This window comes from Sus scrofa, chromosome 13 (assembly GCF_054392235.1).
Source record: "Sus scrofa isolate SSC_HxYL_T2T_F1_AM1 chromosome 13, Sscrofa_HxYL_maternal_Yorkshire_Landrace_v2.0, whole genome shotgun sequence".
NCBI classification, from domain to species: Eukaryota; Metazoa; Chordata; class Mammalia; order Artiodactyla; family Suidae; genus Sus; species Sus scrofa.
This window is the reverse complement of record NC_139395.1, coordinates 204622620-204642874: the sequence shown is the minus strand read 5'-3', so window position 1 is coordinate 204642874 and position 20255 is coordinate 204622620. Positions and strand designations below refer to the sequence as shown.

Genomic DNA, 20255 nt, shown 5'->3' with positions numbered 1-20255 from the left:
CCTCCAACAACTCTGTAAGAGAGAAAATATTATCATTCCCACTTTACAGATGAGACAACCTGTCTGAGAGATGCTAAGGAGCTTGTTCAAGGTCAAGGATAAGAGGATGTTCCTATGTTGGGGATGCATGTAATGTACACACATCCTCCCATTTAGGCATGGAAAGTTAAGCCACATTTTAAACGGAAGGAAATCAGAGAAGGACATTCTAGGCAGAGCAAAACAGGATCAAAAGCTGAGAGATCAAAAAATTATGGCTTGTTTATGAAAAGCAAGCTTCTACAGAGCTAGAGTACATATAGAACTGGGCAGGGGAGATGGAAGAAACTGAAAAGACAATTGGATTATGAGGGTCCGTCAACATACTGTGGACTCTAGACCTTATCCTGTAGGTAAAGAGCTTTTTGAAAACACTAGGGTAGGATATAAAATAATCCATATTTTAGAACTGTGCAGTCCAATATAGTAGCCTCTAGATCCATGTGGCTATATACACTTGAATGCAATTAAATTTAAAATTCAATTCTTCAGGGAGTTCCCATTGTGGCTCAGCAGGTTACAAACCTGACTAGTATCCATGAGGATGTGGGTTTGATCCCTGGCCTCACTCAATGGTTTAAGGATCTGGTATTGCTGAGAGCTATGTATAGGTCGTAGACACAGCTTGGATCCCGCGTTGCTGTGGGGTAGGTGGCAATTGCAGCTCCAACATTCAATCCCTAGTCTTGGAACTTCCATATGCCACTCATGTGGCCCTCAAAAAAAATTCAGTTCTTCAGTCACACTTGCCACATTTGAAATTCTCAATAGGCATATGGGAGTAATGGCTACTCTCCTGGATAAGGCAGATCTAGAGCATTTCCATCATTGCAGAAAGTCCTATATGACACTGGTGCCTTAGAATGATGATTTGTTTGGAAATATAGAGAACAGATTAGAGATGAGAGAAATCAGAACATTGGCCAAGTCTGAAAACCTTTGCAGTGTTCTGAGAAAGAGATGTGTCATGAAGCAAATGGTCACAGAGGGGTAAGTGAAAAAGCAGATAGATTCAAATAATATTCACAAACCTAGTCAGCAGGATTGTGTCGTCAATGAGACACAGAAATGAGAACGGGGAGAAGTTGTAGTAACTGAGATTTGCAGCCTGTGCGACTGTATGTGGTGTTATAAATAGCATCATTACTTAAATAAGAAATATAGGGAGTACACACAGTTCCAGCAGTTTTGGCAGGAGTTGGCTCAGGGCTATCTAGGTGAGACTGATCTCAGGGAGAAAAAGGCATGCAGCAACTTGCAGCAAAATCTTAGGAACTGAACCTGGGCCACCTGGGTGAAAACTAGGAATCCTAACCAGAGGCTAGTGGCTAGAGGCAGAGCCCTTGGCTCTTGTCTGCTTTGCAAAAAGAATTTTATAGAAAGTCTGAGGCTGTAAAACAGACATAGAAACACAACTCATGTGAAAGAGCACATGAAGAAGTAGTTTATTTAAGACAGAAGCAGAAAGTGCACAGGGTTTGAAACCTGGTTGACAACGTGGACCAGCAACAAACTACCAACACCATAGACGAGTCCCTGGAGCTCATCAGGCTCAGCCTGGATGAGCAAATCTATGTGAAAATGAGAAACGGCAGAGAGCTTCAAGGCAGGTGACATGCTTGTGATCAGCACTTAAATATGATTTTGGGAGATGTGGAAGAAACTGTGATAACTACAGAAATTGATGAAGAAATGTATGGAGAGAAACACAAATCAACAAAACAGAACATGCCGATGCTCTTTGTCCAGGGAGATTGTGTTGTGCTAGTTGCCCTGCCATTGAGAGTTGGCTGAAACAAAGAATTTATCCTGTGTGGAAATGGGGGATATCATGGGATTGCCTCTTTAAATGCAAAAGACACCCCAAATAGAAACCTGCGTACATTTTTTTTTTTTTTTGGTCTTTTTAGGGCCGCACCCTCAGCATTTGGAAGTTCCCAGGCTAGGGGTAGAATTGGAGCTATAGCCACTGGCCTACACCATAACCACAGCAACACTGGATCCTTAACCCACTGAGCAAGGGATCGAACCTGCGTCCTCATGGATGCTAGTCAAATTCATTTCTGCTGAGCCACGGCAGGAGCTCCATTGCGTACATTTTGATACTAAGAAATAAGCAAGAATTCTTCCACCCCTGAAATTGGTTCATTTGTGGATAACTCAGAAGAATCTTAAGCTAAATGGCATTTTTGATTTTTCTTCATCTCTTCCAATAAATGTGATCACCAAGACGCAGAACTCTTTTTCAGGAGTTGATTTGCTCCATTGTTTTTTCAGTCAATTTCTGGGTTTTTTTCTTTAAATTAAATTTGACGTTCTTTTTTTTTTTTTTTTTTTTTTTTTGATTAAAAAAAAGACAGAAGCAAAGCAGAAATATACACCCAGGGAAAAAGGCTGTGGATGTCCTCCCTAATGAGGAGCACGAGAGGGGTGGTTTAAACTGCTTATATAGGGGCCACCTTCTGGCATCTTTGTTTTCCTCTGGCCAGTCATCGTCTTCATATCCTGATCTGATCTGACTCAAGGCCCTCCCTGATATGCGTGGGCACCTTTTTACCAAGGTGGAATCCAGGGCAGGGATCTCTGGGAGGTTGGTACGATATATCATGGGCTAGTGCCCCCTCCCTTTTTGACCCCCCAGGGAACTTTTTTGCGCATGTGCAGTCGAGGAGGTCTCCTTGACCTCAAGAATGAAAGATGTTGTCATCTTTTCTCTTTACTCCAGCAGAGCTCAGCTCCTTTCAGCTTCTGCCATTAACTTTACCCTTGAAATAGCAGGGGGAGACAAGCTCCAATCTACTCAGCCTGACAAACTCCAGCTGTTCAGCCCAGGGACCCATCTACCTCCTACCTCAAGATGACCAGTAAACTATTAGAAAGACTGGACTAGAATTCAGGAAGCTCTCAGAATTGATTAAAAAAAATAAATGTAAATATCATCACCATTCCCTAGAAAAGTGATGAATAAGACTGCTCCTCAGAATCCCCTAGAGACCCTTATATATGATTCTCTGCTTAAAATTATGTTAAAAATTCTGAGTCCTAGAAGTTTCAATCTTGGGGCGCCTGAGAATTTGCACAGTCTCTTCATTTGTGTCTGAGGGGGGATTGGTTCCAGGAACTTCCCATGCATACTAAAATCTGAGAATGCTTAAGTCCCTTTTTAAAAATGGCATTAGCATTTGCATATGACCTATGCACATCCTCCCATATACTTTAAATCACTTCTAGTTTACTTATAATACTCGATACAATGTAAATCATTGCCAGTATGCAGCAAATTCTAATTTTGCTTTTTGGAACTTTCTGGAATTCTTTTTCAAATATTTTTGATCTGTGGTTGGTCGAATCTGAAGATGCAGAACCTTTGCATACAGAGGGCTGACTGTATATCAATAAGCAACCTGGTTGATTCTGATGCAACTATTCAATAGACTGGTATTGGGGAACTTTTCTAGAAGATGGGAGAAGTTATGAGAGTAAATGATTGAGATCAATTAGAAAAAAGAAGTGACTATCTAAAAGTAAATCTAAGGAAATAAATTCAGTAAGAGGTAGGAAGAAGATCCATGTTAAAAAAAAAAAGTGAATCTAGACACAATCTTCTACTTTTCACAAAAATGAATTCAAAACGGATGTAAATGTAAAATGCAAAACTATACAACTCCTAGGAAATAATTTTCCCTCTACCCTTCTAGGTTCTTGGCTGAGATCCCCCCATAATGAAAAGATGGGTTAACAAGAGAAATACAAACACATTTAGTAATTTTGACACCTTCTATGTACATAGGAGATATCTAAGGGTACTGAGTAACTCTCCAGAGTGGCCCAAGCCATCACCTTAAATGCCACTTAAGTTAGAGACAAAACAGGTTGTTGGGTCTCCCACTCCCCTCCAGGCCAGTTACCAGGAAAAGCACAGTAAACAAGAATAAGGTTGTTATGTAGATTTAACTCTCTGCCTTCTTCCTTGATAAGTGTTTCCAGAGATTTAAAGTCACCTGTCTCTCCCAGGGACAGAGAGGGAAATACCCATGCAAATGGAGATTTCCCTTTTAAATATGTCTCCTACGAAAGTATAACTTCTATTCAGTTTTCAGAGCTTTTCCAATGTTTGCTGTGGCTTAAAAGTAATCAGCCCAGGAGTTCCCGTCATGGCTCAACAGTAACAAGTCTGAGTACACGTGAGTACATGGGTTCGATCCCTGGCCTCAGTCAGTGGGTTAAGAATCTGGCATTGCTTTGAGCTGTGGTGTCGGTCATAGACAGGACTTGGATCCTGCGTTGCTGTGGCTGTGATGTGGGCTGGCAGCTCCAGCTCTGATCTGACCCCTAGACTGGGAACTTCCATACGCTGTGGGCGCAGCTCTCAAAAAAAAAAAGTAATCAGCCTAGCCTAAAATAATTCTCATGCCCAAGAGGGATATTTTGGGGTGACCAATTCTGCTCCATTTCAAAACAAAGGACAAAATCTAGAGGATCTTGGGTTTGGTGATGACTTTTTAGAGATAATACCAAAGGCGTGACCCATGAAAGAAAGAATTGATAAACTGGACTTCATTAAAATTAAAAACGTCTGCTCTTTGAAAGACAGTTTCCAGAGAATTAGAAGCCACAGACTGGGAGAAAATATTTACAAAAAACATATCAGATAATGAACCATTACCCAAAAGAACTTATAAATCCAACAAGAAAACAACTCGATTTAAAAAATCTGTAAAGACCTTAACAGACAGCTCATTGAAGAAGATATACAGATAGCAAGTCTAAAAAATTAATGAATTAAATAGAGTTGGGAGACCAGAATGAGGAGCTCTCACATCCTGTGACAACAGAGGAACCTAACAGGAAGAAGAAAGACTCCTCTTCTTTCCTGGCAAGGACTGGCCATGGACTCTTAGTTTACTATAGCCCTGCCCTCAACTTCCTTTTCCCATCTATAAAAGGGTTCCCTTTTCCCTGCAGTACTGGGACTTGCATGTGGCTCACCATGGTTGCAGACTCCAAATTGTACTTCTCCACCAATCCCGAATACCCCCATCCTTACTGGAGAAATAAATGGCAGTCCACTTGTTTTAGGTCAACACATGTAAGCATATGAAAAGATACCCCACATCATATATCATCAAGGAAATGCAAATTAAAAGAACAATGATCAGAGTTCCCGTTGTGGCTCAGTGGTAACGAACTCAACTAGTATCCATGAGGATGCAGGTTCGATCCCTGGACCTGCTCCGTGGGTTAAGGATTGCCATGAGCTGTGGTGTAGGTCACAGATACGACTTGGATATGGCGTTGCTGTGGCTGTGGTGTTGGCCAGCAGCTGCAACTCCAAGGCAACCCCTAGCCTGGGAACTTCCATAAGCCTCAGATTTGGCCTTCGAAAAAAAAAAAAAGAACAATGAGATACCAGTCTACACCTATTACAATGACCAAAATCCAGAACACCGACAGCACCAACACTGTCAAATGCTGGTGAGGATGTAGAGCCAAAGGAACCCTCATCCACTGCTAATGGGAGTACAAAATATGAGAGCCCCTTTGGAAGGCAGGGAGCAAAGAAATCCAAATCCATAGACTATATAAACCAACAGTAAACTCTGATGTAAACTCTGGGCACTGGGTGCGGATATGTCAATACCGAGTCTTCAGTTGTAACAAATCTATCACTTTGGAGGGGATGTGGATAATGGGGAGACCATGATGTGTTGGGGGCAGGGAGGATATGGAAAATCTCTGTACCTTCGGCATAATTTTGTTGTGAATCTAAAACCTAATAAAATCTGATAACAAAATTAAAACCAACAAACAAAAGAGCACAAAAAAGAGTAGTCAAAGATGTCTGAGAGGAATCTGGAGCCAGCCTAAAATAATTCTCATGCCCAAGAGGGATATTTTGGGGTGACCAATTCTTGAGTACTAAACAAACACTTGAGAACGTAACCCAGCAGGACCCTATGGGGCCTTCCTAGGGGAGGCCCTTCCCGCATATCCTCTGCTTTAGCGCCTCTCTGAAGCATACGTGTGTCCTGTTGGAGTTTACAGGAACATTGTGATCTGACCTCTGTGGACAGCTATCAGATCAAAGGAGAAGTTTGCCAAAACCAACCACACCATCCCTCACCTTGCCTTTTTTTTTTTTTTTTTTTTTTTTCGGTCTTTTTAGGGCTGCACCCATGGCATATGGAGGTTCCCAGGCTAAGGGTCAAATAGGAGCTACAGCTGCAGGCTCACACCACAGCCACAGCAATGTGGGATCTGAGCCATGTCCGCAACCTATACCACAGCTCATGGCAATGCCAGATCCTTAACCCACTGAGTGAGGCCAGGGATGGAACCTGCATCCTGGTGGATACTAATCTGGTTTGTTTCTGTTGCACCACAATGGGAATGCCTTCCCTCACCTTGCCTTTGGAAAGGCTTTGTAATTTTGGTTCGGGAAGTTTAGGATATTTTGGAAGCATGAACCACCCATCTCCATGCATGGCCCTGCAGTAAACCTTTTTTTTTTTTTTTTTTTTTTTTTTTGCATTTTAGTGCCGCATCTGCTGCATATGGAAGTTCCTGGGCTAAGTGGGGGTTGAATCAGAGCTGCAGTTGCTGGCCTTTACCACAGCACAGCAACGCCAGATCCAAGCCACATCTGTGACCTACACCACAGCTCACAGCAATGTGGGATCCTTATCCCACTGAGTGAGGCCGGAGATCAGATCTGCATCCTCATGGATACTAGTCAGGTTCATTACCACTGAGCCATGCTGGGAACCCCAGACTTGTGTTCTGTATTTACGAAAGTATAAAACTAGTGCATAAGATAAAAAACGAATACTGAGGAGTTCCCTGGTGGTCTAGTGGTTAAGGATCCTGTGTTGTCACTGCTGTGGTTCCAGTCACTGCTGTGGCGGGTTCAGTGCTTAGCCCAGGAACTTCTGCACATCACCGGTGCAGCCAAAACAAACCAACAAAAACCCCAGTACTGAAGTGATGACAGACATCAGCAGCAGGATGATGAAAGGAATAGCAATAGTTGATGCTGCTCCATTAGTGGGGGGTTGGGAGTTTGTTTCATTATTATTCTGCCTGTAAGAATCCCTCTCCCAGGGAGCATCAGGCAACAACATGAAGGGAAGAATAGGGACGAATTACCATGGGAGCCCCTCCAAGCTCTGTTCTATTCTCCAGTGACTGGGTCCCCCCCCCCCCCGCCCCCGCCATGTGTCACAATCACTTTCACTCTGATACTATAAGCATTTTGTCAGGTCAACATAAATAGGGATCTGGAGTTTTAGGATGTCTTCCCATTTTCCTCCTTTCCAGCCACTCTCTTTCTGAATTCAAGGTAATGTTGAGGAGGTGTCAGGCACATTTCCTAAAACAAGCAGTGCAGAGAAGGGCTGTTGAGTGACTTCTCACAACATCTCAGATTGGGTATTTCTGTGTTGAATGGGTTATTTTTCCTCCTGGGTGTGGAGGAGGTGCTGGCAAGAGTGCCCACACTCTGCAGTGTAGAGAAAAGGGAAAAAATAAAAGGGTCTTCCATTTTCAGAACCACATAAATTCCCATGTGTTTCTCATATGAATTCGAGATGCCTATGGATAGAATTTAAGTCTTTCATGGGAGGCTCATTACTTATCCCGCGTAATTATCCCTGAAATCTGGAATAAGCCTGATTTCAGCTTTTCATTCTGATAGGCCTGCAAGCACACTCATAGCTCATTCTCAAACCACAGTCCTTTCCAGCCAAATAAATCTGTTCAGAGAAGCCCACAGAGATTCCAGCCTGCAGCCTTCTTGATTCTCCCAAAGTGACATCTTTCTTCAGGTACATTATAACAGTACAGTGCTCAAAACTGTCTTCCAAGAAAAAGAAAGAAGGAAAGAAAGAAAGAGAGAAAGAAAGAAAGAAAGAAAGAAAGAAAGAAAGAAAGAAAGAAGGAAAGCAAGAAAGAAGGAAAGCAAGCAAGCAAGCTTACTAGCTTCACTTAATTCTGTATACAATGAGGAGTAAGATTCCTTCACAGCCTCTGCTAAATAACTTAAGTAAGGCACTTCTACCTGACAAATAAATCACACTGGTGATCAGTAAGTTAAATATTAATGCTTTCTTTCCTTTTTTTAAAATAAAGCACACTTATTATCAATTCATTGTTTGTTTCCTGTTTTGTTTTGTTTTTTAATGGCTATCCCCATGGCATATGGAAGTTCCTGGGCCAGGGAATGAATCTGAGCCAGCTTCGACCTATGCCACAGCTGTGGCAGTGCCGGATCCTTTAACCCACTGTGACAGGCCAGGAATAGAACCCACACTGCCACACTGACCCAAGCTGCTGCAGTTGGATTCTTTTTTTTTAATGAAAAATTTTTAATGATTTTTATTGTTTCCATTGCAGTTGGTTTACATGCAGCTGGATTCTTAACCTACTGCACCATAGCAAGAACTCCCTCAAGGTGCTTTGTTTGGTTTTGATTTTCTTTTCATTGCTTAGAGTTTTATTGAAGTCTAGTTGATTTACAATGTTGTGATCATTTCTGCTTTGCAGCAAAGTTACTCAGTTATACGTGTACACACATGCATTCTCTTTCAGATCGTTTTGCCTCATAGGTAGAGTTCTCTGTGCTGTACGGCAGGTCCCCATTGGCCAATCATTCCGTATACCTCCATGTGCATATCAATGTGTTTCTTTGTTTTTGTTTTTGTTTTTGGCCATGCTCATGGCATGTAGAAGTTCCTGGGCCAGGGCCTGAACCTGAGCCACAGCTGCAACTTGAGCCATTGCAGTGACAATGCTGGAGCATTAACCCCATTGTGTCACAAGAGAATTCCCAATAGTTTTTTAAATTTGAATGATAATCAAAAATTTCAGGAGTTCCCCGTCATGGCACAGTGGTTAACGAATCCGACTAGGAACCATGGGGTTTCGGGTTCGATCCCTGGCCTTGCTCAGTGGGTTAAGGATCTGGCGTTGCCGTGAGCTGTGGTGTAGGCTGGTGGCCACAGCTCCGATTAGACCCCTAGCCTGGGAACCTCCATATGCCACCGGAGCGGCTTAAGAAAAGGCAAAAAGACAATAAATAAATAAATAAATAATAAAATAAATAAAAATTTCATAAGGAATTAGTACAAAAATGACTTTTTAAATGGAATTTTCCACTCACAAAGGTTATCATCTTAGGGGAGGAAGCAGCATTTAACAAACATTTGCCAAGGTCAAACAAAGGATGGACAGGCTATAAGGATGGTTAGTTTATAAGGATGGAGTCATTACAACTAAAACTCGGGGGAAAAAGAGATAGTTCTCAACTCCATCCCCTCCCCACACTCCCCCTCCCTCGTTTCAAGTTAAGGATGAGACCCAAAGCAGTGATGTAATTTACTCAAGATCACACAGCAAGATAGAAAAGAGCCAGGCCTGGAATGAACGCTAGTTATTTATGTCTTTCCTCTGCAGTCCCCTCAGCGTTGACTGGGAATGGATTTACCCTTTTGCATGTAACTTGACCCACATTATATCTAGTTCTCTCCTGAGGCCCTTGCCTAGGATAACTACACTTAATATATGTCCTTAATTAAAAAGGGAGTAGAGGAAGTAAAATTCCCCTGGGTTGCAGGAGACTCTGCAGCTTAACTCACCATCTTGGATGGATGGCAATACAGCCCAGACGAGAAAATAGTAAAAAGATCTGAGAAAGATTCATTGATTCTTCCCTTTGGTGCGCTGCTCTCCAGGACACTTCTAAAGACAGTGATGGGGAGTTCCCTCCGTGGCTCAGTGCTTAATGAATCTGCCTAGGATCCATGAGGTTGCGGGTTCACTCTCCGGCATTACTCATTGGGTTAAGGATCCAGCGTTGCCTGTGAGCTGTGGTGTAGGTGGCGGACACAGCTCGGATCCCGAGTTGCTGTGGCTGTGGTGTGGGCCGGCAGCTTTAGCTCCAATTTGACCCTTAGCCTGGGAACCTCCATATGCCGTGGGTGTGGCCCTAAAAGGAAAAAAAAAAAAAAAGACGATGATGATTGTAATTGTTAGCATGTATTAAGTACTATTTGTCTGGCACCCTGCAGAGCACTTTATAGGCGTTATCTAATAAAGAACTTTGTGAAGAGATGCCTTATTATTTTACAGGTGAGAACAAAGGCTTAGGAAAGCTAAGCCCCCGACCCAGAACTGGGCAACTAGGAAATATTTGAGCCAGATTTATTTATTTATTTCTTTGGGGGCCGCATCCATGGCATATGGAAGTTTCCAGGCTAGGGGTTGAATCAGAGCTGCAGCTGCTGGCCTACACCACAGCCATAGCAATGCCAGATTTGAGCCATGTTTGCAACCTACATCCCAGCTCATGGCAGTGCCAGATCCTTAACCCACTGAGTGCAGCCAGGGATCAAACCCGAGTTCTCATGGATACTAGTCGGGGTCATTATTGCTGATCCATAGCCTGAACTCCTTGAACCAGATTTAAACCCATGTTCCTACCTACTAAGACCCCTGAAAATATGGACTCCGATGGAAGGCTTTTCTCTCTTCTAGGAAGAAGAAAAATACCATCCTGAACGTTGTCCCCTGATCGCTGTGATGATAGTGTCGTCTTCATTTGACACATGATATTTTGAAAGTCCTTTCATATGCATTTTCTCTTTGGATCTAGGCAACAACCCAGGGAGGGAGCTGGCGAAAGGTATATGATTATGCATATTTTAACAGCTCTATCTATACCTGATGGATATCAGTAAGTGCCTGATCAACTCCAGATACTAAACCAATAGAGATCAAATTCTGTATGATTTCTTTTTTAATTTTTTAGGGCTGCGCCCACAGCACGTGGAATTTCCCAGGCTAGGGGTTGAATGGAACTGCAGCTGCTAGCCTACACCACAGCCACAGTAACTTAGGATCTGAGCTGAGTCTGACCTACATCACAGCTCACAGCAATGCCAGACCCTTAACCCACTGAGAAAGGCCAGGGATGGAACCCTCATCCTCATGAATATTAGTCCCGTTCCTTACCACTGAGCCATGATGGGAACTCCCTGTATGATTTCTGTATGAGGAATATTCAGGGTACTCTGAGTGACCAGCTAGGTGTGAGGCTGTCTGGGGACATGGGATGCATGCTATCGGGAGCCTGGCTGGCTGTGATAGGGATGATCTCTCTCCATCTCTCTGGGGACTTAGAGACTTTCTAACTTGCCAAATCCATGCAGATAATGACCCTAAACCACCTGGCTCTAACAACCCTGCTATGCCCCATTCCTTCCCTTCGGTCCTCTTTCATGTTCTAATAACTCCTGAGTCTACGTCTCTCTACCTCAGAGCCTTTGCTTAAACTCCAAATCAGTTTTCCTTGTTTTTCGAACATCTGTACCTCGAGGTGCCACTCAAAATCAATTAAAATTGATTTTTAAATATGTACATTAAAATCAAGTTGAAAATTAAGTGGTTCTTCTCATCTCTCCATCCCACCTCGGTTTTCTCCACTTTTTGTTTACCTTCCACCTTCTCTCACATCCTTCGTATCTTTCATTACCCAACAGGAAATAAGCTCACTTACTTTCTTTTTTTTAATGGCTGCACTTGCGCCATATGGATGTTCCCAGGCTTGGGGTTGAACCAGAGCTGCGGCTGTCAGCTGATCGCAATGCCAGATCTGAGCCACATCTGCAATCTATACCACAGCTGGTGGCAACACTGGATCCTTAAGCCACTGAGCGAGGCCAGAGATCGAACCTGTATCCTCACAGAGGCTCTGTTGTGTTCTTAACCCGTTGAGCCACAATGGGAACTCCTTATCTTCTCATAAAGGCTCTTACCCTGTGCCTGAGGGCTCCACCCTCATGACCTCATCACCTCCAAATACCATCACATTAGGATTAGGGTCTCAACATATGATTGTTGAGGGAACATAAACCTTCAGTCCACTAACAATGTCTTTTAAAAGTCAGTAGTACTTTGACGCTTCACTACCTCTATATGCCACTCTCCTTTCTAAGTGCTCTATTTGCAGGATCTTTTTTGAGTGAATGAAGTGCAATAAATTACCTCAGGGGTACCTAGTAGGTCAGTGGCAGCACAAGACATGTTTCTGGGGTACCCAGTAGGTCAGTGGCAGCACAAGACATGTTTCTGGGGTACCCAGTAGGTCAGTGGCAGCACAAGACGTGTTTCTGGGTCTATCTCTAAAGCCTTTACTCTGCAGCACTGCCATGTTACCGCCACCCTTTTATTTGTATTTCTTTTCCTTTTTACGGCCACACCTACATCATGTGGAAATGCCCGGGCCAGTGTCGAATCAAAGACACATCCGAGACCTACGATGCAGCCATGGCAACACCAGATCCTTAACCCACTAAACGAGGTCAGGGATGGAACCCGCATCCTCACAGAGATAATACCAGGTTCTTAGCCCACTGAGCCACAACGGGAACTCCACATCTCCATTTTTTTTTTTTTTTAATTAAAGTATAGTTGGCTTACAATGTTTCTTCAGTTTCTCTGGTACAGCAAAATGACCCAATCACACACGGTTCCCTGTGCTGTACCATAGCCTCCCATTGCCCATCATTCCAGATATCAATCATCTTTCCAAGCCAGTCCTGTTGGCACCATTGTATTTACTGTAGGGATATAATACCTATTTAACAGAGCCATATTTTATTAACTTTTAGGTTGTTTTCACTTTTTAGCATCCTAAAGAAAACTGTGATGGACATTCTTCTATATTTGTACCCTTGTCTGATTATTTCCTCATGGTTGTGGTGGTTAAAAAAAAAAAAGCCAGAAGGTTTCAATTCAAATGGATACACTGGCAACAGTAATATCTGAGTTTTTAGGAGTGGATGCTATTACCCACCTATTTGCCAAGAGAGTATGTTTTGCCATTGTGCCAACAAAGAAAAACATGACGTAAAAAGTCTTTGCATGTTCATTCATTTGTTTTGGAGTACAGAAGAAAAGATAGAATCTATGGCAGCCCTTTTTCTTCGGACCTAGTCCTCAAGGCATTTTTTTGAAGTACGAGGTTTAGTATGTATTCCAATGTAAGGGAGATAAATTGGAGTACTTGAAGCAAAAATAGGCTGCTTATGATTTATTTAGTGTTTACGCTTGTATCCTGCACACATTTCCTCTAAGGTATCTGTATAAACCTTTACATTTTTGCATAGCCAAATTCTTAGTGCTGATGAGCTTCTATACTGAGAATGCCTTTTCTTACCAGCATCTCAGTTGCATTTTTCATCTTTAAGATCTTTGGAATGGGGTTCGAGAACCTGAATAAACTTGCTACAGCAAAAATGAGATGGCGAGTCAGAAACAGAGTGATGACTTCTCATTCCCAAAGATTCAGGCATTCTGCTGTGTTCTTGGATCTGGCCCTTTTAAGCCAGGTGGATAGTTTTAGTCATTCTGGAATGCTCTTTTTGGCCCTGTTGAAGAGTAGCTGACTGGAAGAGCAGCAGAAGATTACATTTGGTTTCACAACTGCTAACGCAGGAAGTGACAACATTCTGTGCACCTTACTCGAGATCTGTCTTTCTCTGAAGTCAAGAAGGGGCGTGGTTCCTCAGATGATAACCTTTAAAACCCTCTCGTTGTTTCCCTGAATTTTTAAAAAATTTATTTATTTATTTTTCCACTGTACAGCACGGGGGCCAAGATACACTTACCTGTATACATTTTTTTTTCCACCCTTTGTTCCGTTACAATGTAAGTATCTAGACATAGATACAACTTGGAATGGATTTACAATGAGATCCTGCTGAGTAGCATTGAGAACTATGTTTCCCTGAATTTTAAGGCTTGCCTTGTGCCTTATAGATGTGAGTGCTCCTAGGAATTGGAACCGTTTTCAAAAAAATATTATTTTCCCTGGACTTGTGATATTATAACAAACGCCAGGCTTTTGACTCCCTGAAGTGCTCAGAATCCTTGCAGAGACAGAAGTTCAAATGTTTGTCTGCTGGCTTGGAGCCAGTGAACACAATGGCAGGGAACTCTGGTGGAGACATTGGAAATGCCCAGTGGGGTGGATGCAGTTTAACAAGCAGGATACGGGGGTTAAAACCCACAGCGGAAATGGCCATCCTTGTTGTTCCTTCCTAAGACAGGCCTAAACATCCTGGAGAACTGAAAATTAAAAAGCAGAGACATAGTAGCCATTCCAGAAACTACTTTTGAACCCCCCCCCCCGAGACACTTTTACATAAGCCACCTGAAACCTCTGGAACTTCTGTTCCTCATACAGAACATGGGACGGAAGTAATGTGATTTTTGAAAAATAATTTTTATTAAAGTATGGTTGATTTACAATGGTGTTCAATTCCGGCTCTACAGCAAAGTGACCCAGTCATATGTATATGTACATTCTTTTTTTTTTAATAGGACCCTCCCCTATTGCTTATCCATTCTAAATGTAGTAGTGTGTGATTTTTAAAAGCACTTATTTCAACTCTCAAACTAGACTTTTCTTAGGTGTGCGTCTTCAAATTCAGAAACAAAGAATTAGCAGGTTTTCTAATAATAATACCACATTACATTGCTGCCGGAAACTTGTCAAGATAAGCAACCTCTGTTCAACTACTACAGATTTTTTTTCTTTTCCCTTTGCCCCAGCCACTGAACACACACACACACACACACACACACACAGTCTCTCTCTCATGAACTGTTTAAAGTATATTTAATTTTATCCTAGCAAGTTAAAAATGTTAGCATGGGAAGGGATGTAAGGAGATAGAAGAAAAAGATATCTTGATTGTGGTATTGGATTTGGGTTTATTGTCTTTTGTCTTTTTAGGGCCGCACCTGCAGCGTATGGAGGTTCCCAGGCTAGGGGTCTAATTGGAGCTGTTGCTGCCGGTCTATGCCACAGCCACAGCCACAGCAATGCCAGATCCGAGCTGCATCTGCGACCTACACCACAGCTCATGGTAACACCGGATCCTTAACTCACTGAGGGAGGCTGGGGATCGAACCCGCCACTTCATGGTTCCTAGTTGGATCTGTTTCCGCTGTGACACAAAGGGAACTCCTGGATTTAAGTTTATAAGAGTGTTTCTGTTCTTTTCTCTTTTGATCTTCCTCTTATCATCACCTTTCTCTTTTCTACACTTCCTGCCCTTCCTGCTGCATTCGAAGGCTCCAACATGTTGACTAAGTTTCTTCTTCTTCTTTTTTTTTTTTTTTGCTTTGTAGGGCTGCACCCACACCATATGTAAGTTCCCAGGCTGGGGGTTGAACGGGAGCTGCGGTTACCAAAATACACCACAGCCACAGCAATGCCAGATCTGAGCTACATCTGCAACCTACACCACAGCTCACGGCAATGCTGGATCCTAACCCAATGAGCAAGGCCAGGGATCAAACCCACATCCTTATGGATACTACTTGGATTTGTTTCTGCTGCACCCCAACAGGAACTCCCTGAGATTCTTAATTAAGAAAAAGCTACTGGTACTAAGCCAGATCTTTCCACTGCATTTTTCAATGAGGAGAACTCTGGCTTTTGGCCTAACTTGACCAGAGTCTTTGTCAGTAGTTGAGAATTAAAGAGACTTTTGCTCTCTGATGTCAGGGGCCCCCTCTGGAAACCAAAAAGTAAAGACTCAGCTGGTATCTGAACCAATTTTAACAGGTCCAAGTTCTTCCCTCTTCTCCTGCTAGCAAAGGAAAAAGTGGTGGGAATAATAATGAAAGCTTTGTGGTACTGGAAATAACTCCAATTTTAACCTCAAAAGTTTTAGCCAAGTGTAACTTGTTTTTATATAAGAAAATGTCATTACTTAAAAAAAATCAGCACAGTGAAAACTTAGGAGTGATATGTCATAATATCTATAATTTATATTAAAAGGGTAATGTAATCACTTTGTACAGCGTCAGATGGTTACTAGACTTATTGTGGTGATCATTTCATAATGTGTGCAAAGGTCAAATCACTGTCTAGTACATCTGAAACTAACATAATCCTGCACATTGACTGTATTTCAGTATAAAAAAATTAACAAAATCGGAGTTCCCATCGTGGCTCAGTGGTTAACGAACCCAACTAGTATCCATAAGGATGTGGGTTAGATCCCTGGCCTTGCTCAGTGGGTTAAGGATCCATCATTGACGTGAGTTGTGGTGTAGGTGGCAGATGTGGCTCGGATCCCATGTTGCTGTGGCTGTGGTGTAGGCTGGCAGCTACAGCTCCAATTGGACCACTAGCCTGAGAACCTCCATATGCTGTGGGTGCTGCCCTAAAAAGACAAAAGCCAGAAAAAAATTAATAAAATAAAATACTTCAGAAAAACAGAAAAGAAGCAAAACATGGCAAATCATTAACCTAAGTGGCTGGAATATGGCCTTTTTTTAATACTAATTTTTCATCTTTTCTATATGGCTGAAATGTTTCACTTCTATTTCATACACATTTCAAAATTCCATACACATAACCAAAAGTGAATAAAAAATTAACCACATCCTCATAAATAAGAAACGAAAGCCTTGAATTAATTTGCTATCCTCTCCCCCTATGCAAACTTGCTGGATCTTCAAAATAGTAGTATAGATAAAATCTCTCTGCTATGTTTCTGGCTCCACTAACTCAGTTGATCTAAGAGAAGTAATCACTATCAAAACAAGTTTAATTTTACAGAGGCCTTGACTGTGAGTTAGAAGGCCAGTTCACTGGGGGAGAAAAACAGAAACTTCTCTTCATTGTTTTTATCTTGCTCTTGCCAGCTAGTTCTAACACCCCTGCTGCTCTTTGGAGGAGAAGAGCAAAGGAAAGAAAGAAGAGGAAGGCAGCAGAAGGACATTTCACTAGGATTTTCCCTTGCTTAGGAGAAGTGAAAAAAATTAACCTTTCTCAAAAAAAAACAAAAAACGGCAAAAAAAAAAAAAAAAAAAAAACCATCAAAACACACCCAGTTCTAAGTTTAAAAAATAATGTCGATGACTTTTAAGAAACTTGGTGGGGAGTTCTCCTGTGGTGAGATGGGTTAAGGATCTGGCATTGTCACTGCAATGGTTTGGGTCACTGCTGTGGCATAGGTTCAATCCCCGGTCAGGGAACTTCTACATGCTGTGGGTGCAGCAAAAAAAAAAAAAAAAAAAAAAAAGAAGAAGAAGAAGACAAGAAAGAAACTTGGTATATTAAATCAGAACTTGAGGGAAAGGGGTGGGAAGACTTAAAAATTGGTTTCAGGGACTATGCATATTTTTCCATTCATATATTATCTTAATGTTTCTTAACAGAGTAGAGGATTGTACTATAAAATAGCACTTCTGAGACTCTAACGGGCATCTGAATTTACAGAGCGTCTTGTTACAATGCAGATTATGATTCAGTGCTCTGAGGTGAGGCTGAGAGCCTGCTTTTATTTTAATTTTTTTCTCTTTTTTGTCCGTGCACCACAGCTATGGCAATGCAGGATCCTTAACCCACTGCATCATGGCAGAAACTTCTGAGAACTTGTCTTTCTTTCTTTCTTCCTTTCTTTCTTTTTCTTAAGGTCGCACCTACGGCACATGGAAGTTCCCAGGCTAGGGGTCGAATTGGAGCTGTGGCCACTGGCCTGTGCCGTAGCCACAGCAATGCCAGATCCAAGCTGCGTCTGCTGCCTACACCACAGCTCATTGTAATGCTGAATCCTTAACCCACTGATCAAGGCCAGGGATCGAACCCGGGTCTTCATGGATGCTAGTCGGATTCATTACCACTGAGCCATCATGGGAACTCCCAAGACAGAACTTGTCTTTCTAACAAGCTCCCAGGTGATGGTGACGCTGCTGATCCTGGACCACACTGAACAGCAAAGGCAATATTTGAATGTAACTGGTTATATCCTGCGCCTGAAAATACAACCTGCATTTGATTGAGAAAGATAGTTCAATCTTTCATTTTCTTACGATATAAAATATGAATATTCTAGGCCATGAATTCTCAATACTGTTACCAGAGGGAGAAAGTTGTTTCACTGGAGGTGAAAAAAGCTTAAACAAATATACCATATATCAATGGTATTAAAATGTCATGAGGGGCCATTAGGAAAATGTGTGAAAAACCTACTTGGGGAAGGCTTGTATAATGAAAAAAGTTAAGAACCACTGCTCTAAATTACTATAAAATCTCGTGAAACTGGCACAAACAAAAATCAGGAAGCCAGCCTGTTTATAAATTAAAATTCAGTTACCAACATTTATATATCAATGCCCAGATTCTCAAATTTTCATGGACAAATATGATAGAAATATTTTAATCAAGGAAGAGGATGTTGGGTTGAATTTTCTAGCTTTTCAAGCATCTAAACATTGTATAGGAAAGGGATGAGAATAAAATACATAATTATCAGAGATAATTTGTACCAGTAGGAAGATTAACCCAAGTTGAATAAAAAACCAATATATATTGGGCTTCCTGTTGTGGCTTAGTGGGTTAAGAACCTGACACAGTGTTTGTGAGGATTCGGGTTCGATCCCTGACCTCAGTCAGTGGGTTAAGGATCTGGTGGTGTAGGTCACAGATGCAACTTGGATCTGGTGTTGTCCTGGCTGTGGGGTAGGTGGACAGCTGCACTCCCATTTGGCCCCTAGCCTGGAAACTTTCATATGTGGCAGGTTTGGCTATAAAAAGAAAAAAAAAAAAACAAACTCAAAACAGTATATTACAAGTAAGTGGAAAGTTTAAAACTGAAATTGCAAGCACCTCCCCCTTTAATGTTTAAATGTTCTCAGCCCTCTGAATGCATTTCTTTGAACTTTTATATATACTTATTTTTCTAAGAATGGGATAATATGAGTTGTCATACATTCTATACAGAAAATTTTAAAATTAAAAAATACCTTGGAGTTTCCCTGTGGCTCAGTGGGTTAAGGATCTGGCATTGTCACTGCTGTGGCTCAGGTTGCTGCTGTGGCGTTGATTTGATTCCTGGCCCAGGAACTTCTGCATAACATAGGCGTGGGCAAAACAAAACAAAACATTTAATTCCATTTAGCTGTGGATATGCATTAAACTGCTTCTGGTGCCCAAATGGCTGTGCTGCCAATCCACAGCCTTCTGCTGGGTTGGGGAGGCCAGAGAGGGCACCTACTGTCATCTCCATGAGAAATGGAGTGAGAAACCTGAGCCAGATCAGTCCCAGGAGGGTCCAAGTTTCAAACTCCAAGGCCACGCCCAGCAGCAATAATGACTTTACTGAAGGTACCTGTTGGAGTGCTGAATACCTTCTAGGAATTAACTGCTTTAATCATTCCCCAGGGCTATGAATCAAATAGTATAATGACTCCAATTAATTCTTTTTCATATGATTAATTGGAAGCATGAGGTGCAAATAAACTTTAATAAAAGTAAAGGGCTAAGAAGTGGAGAGGAGGGATTTGAATATGCAGCTTGGTGCCAGTGCTATCTTACTTCCTCTTCCAGGCAGTTCATGCTGGTTGCACCCAGCTAGCATGGGGTGGTTTTGGGTGGTCAGAAATCCAGCTGTATCTTCTCTCCAGGGCATGTCAAGGTTGATGGGAAGAGGCAGTCAAGTGTCAGGACTGGGATTAAGGCATCCTTTCAGAAGACCATCCAGACTGGTCAGGAAGTTTTTAGAAACAGCTTTATTAAAATGTAATTCACATGCTGTGCAGTTCACCCATTTAAAGTGTAAATTCAGTGTTTAAGACGTTTACAGGGATGCGCAACCATCACCATCTAATTTTTTTCTTTTCTTTTTTAATTGAAGTATAGTTGATTTACACTGTGTCAATTTTTGCCGTATAGCAAAGTGACTCAGTCATACATTATATATATGTTTGTGTGTATATATATTCACACACATTCTTTTTCTTTCTTTGTTTCTTTTTTCTTTCTTTTTTTTTTTCCGTCTTTTTAGGGCTACACCCATGGCATATGGAGGTTCCCAGGCTAGGGGTTGAATCAGAGCTGTAGCTGCCAGTGTATACAACAGCCACAGCAACACTGGATCCTTAACCCACTGAGCAAGGCCAGGGATCAAACCCTCATCCTCATGGATATTAGTTGGGTTCATTAACCACTGAGCCACAATGGGAACTCCTACACATTCTTTTTCTTATATTATCTTCTATCACGTCTGCTCCAGGATATTGGGTGTAGTAGGACCTCATTGCTTATCCATTCTAAATGTAATAGCTTGCATCTACTAAATCCAAACCCCCAATCCATCCCATTGCCTCCCCTCCCCCGTGGCAATCGAAAATCTATTCTC

At 42.0% G+C, this 20255-nt stretch overlaps 1 protein-coding gene and 1 pseudogene across 5 annotated transcripts in view; both read left to right on the top strand.

The window, feature by feature from the left end:
• LOC100621445 (uncharacterized) overlaps positions 1-20255 on the top strand; it is a 33916-nt gene that overhangs the window by 1583 nt on the left and 12078 nt on the right. The window contains exon 3 of one of the 4 annotated variants that reach the window (XM_084991869.1): positions 10570-13335. The exons of 2 other annotated variants lie outside the window; for them this stretch is intronic. In XM_084991869.1, the coding sequence (XP_084847995.1) occupies positions 10570-10592 (23 nt within the window). In that variant the 3' untranslated portion in view covers positions 10593-13335. Of the gene's footprint in view, positions 1-8430; positions 8613-10569; positions 13336-20255 lie in introns of those variants that run through there. One more of the 4 variants, XM_084991867.1, reaches the window with a different exon arrangement.
• LOC110255310 (U6 snRNA-associated Sm-like protein LSm3 pseudogene) lies at positions 1522-2967 on the top strand (annotated as a pseudogene). The gene has a single exon (XR_014825106.1). The product of XR_014825106.1 is annotated as a U6 snRNA-associated Sm-like protein LSm3 pseudogene (transcript).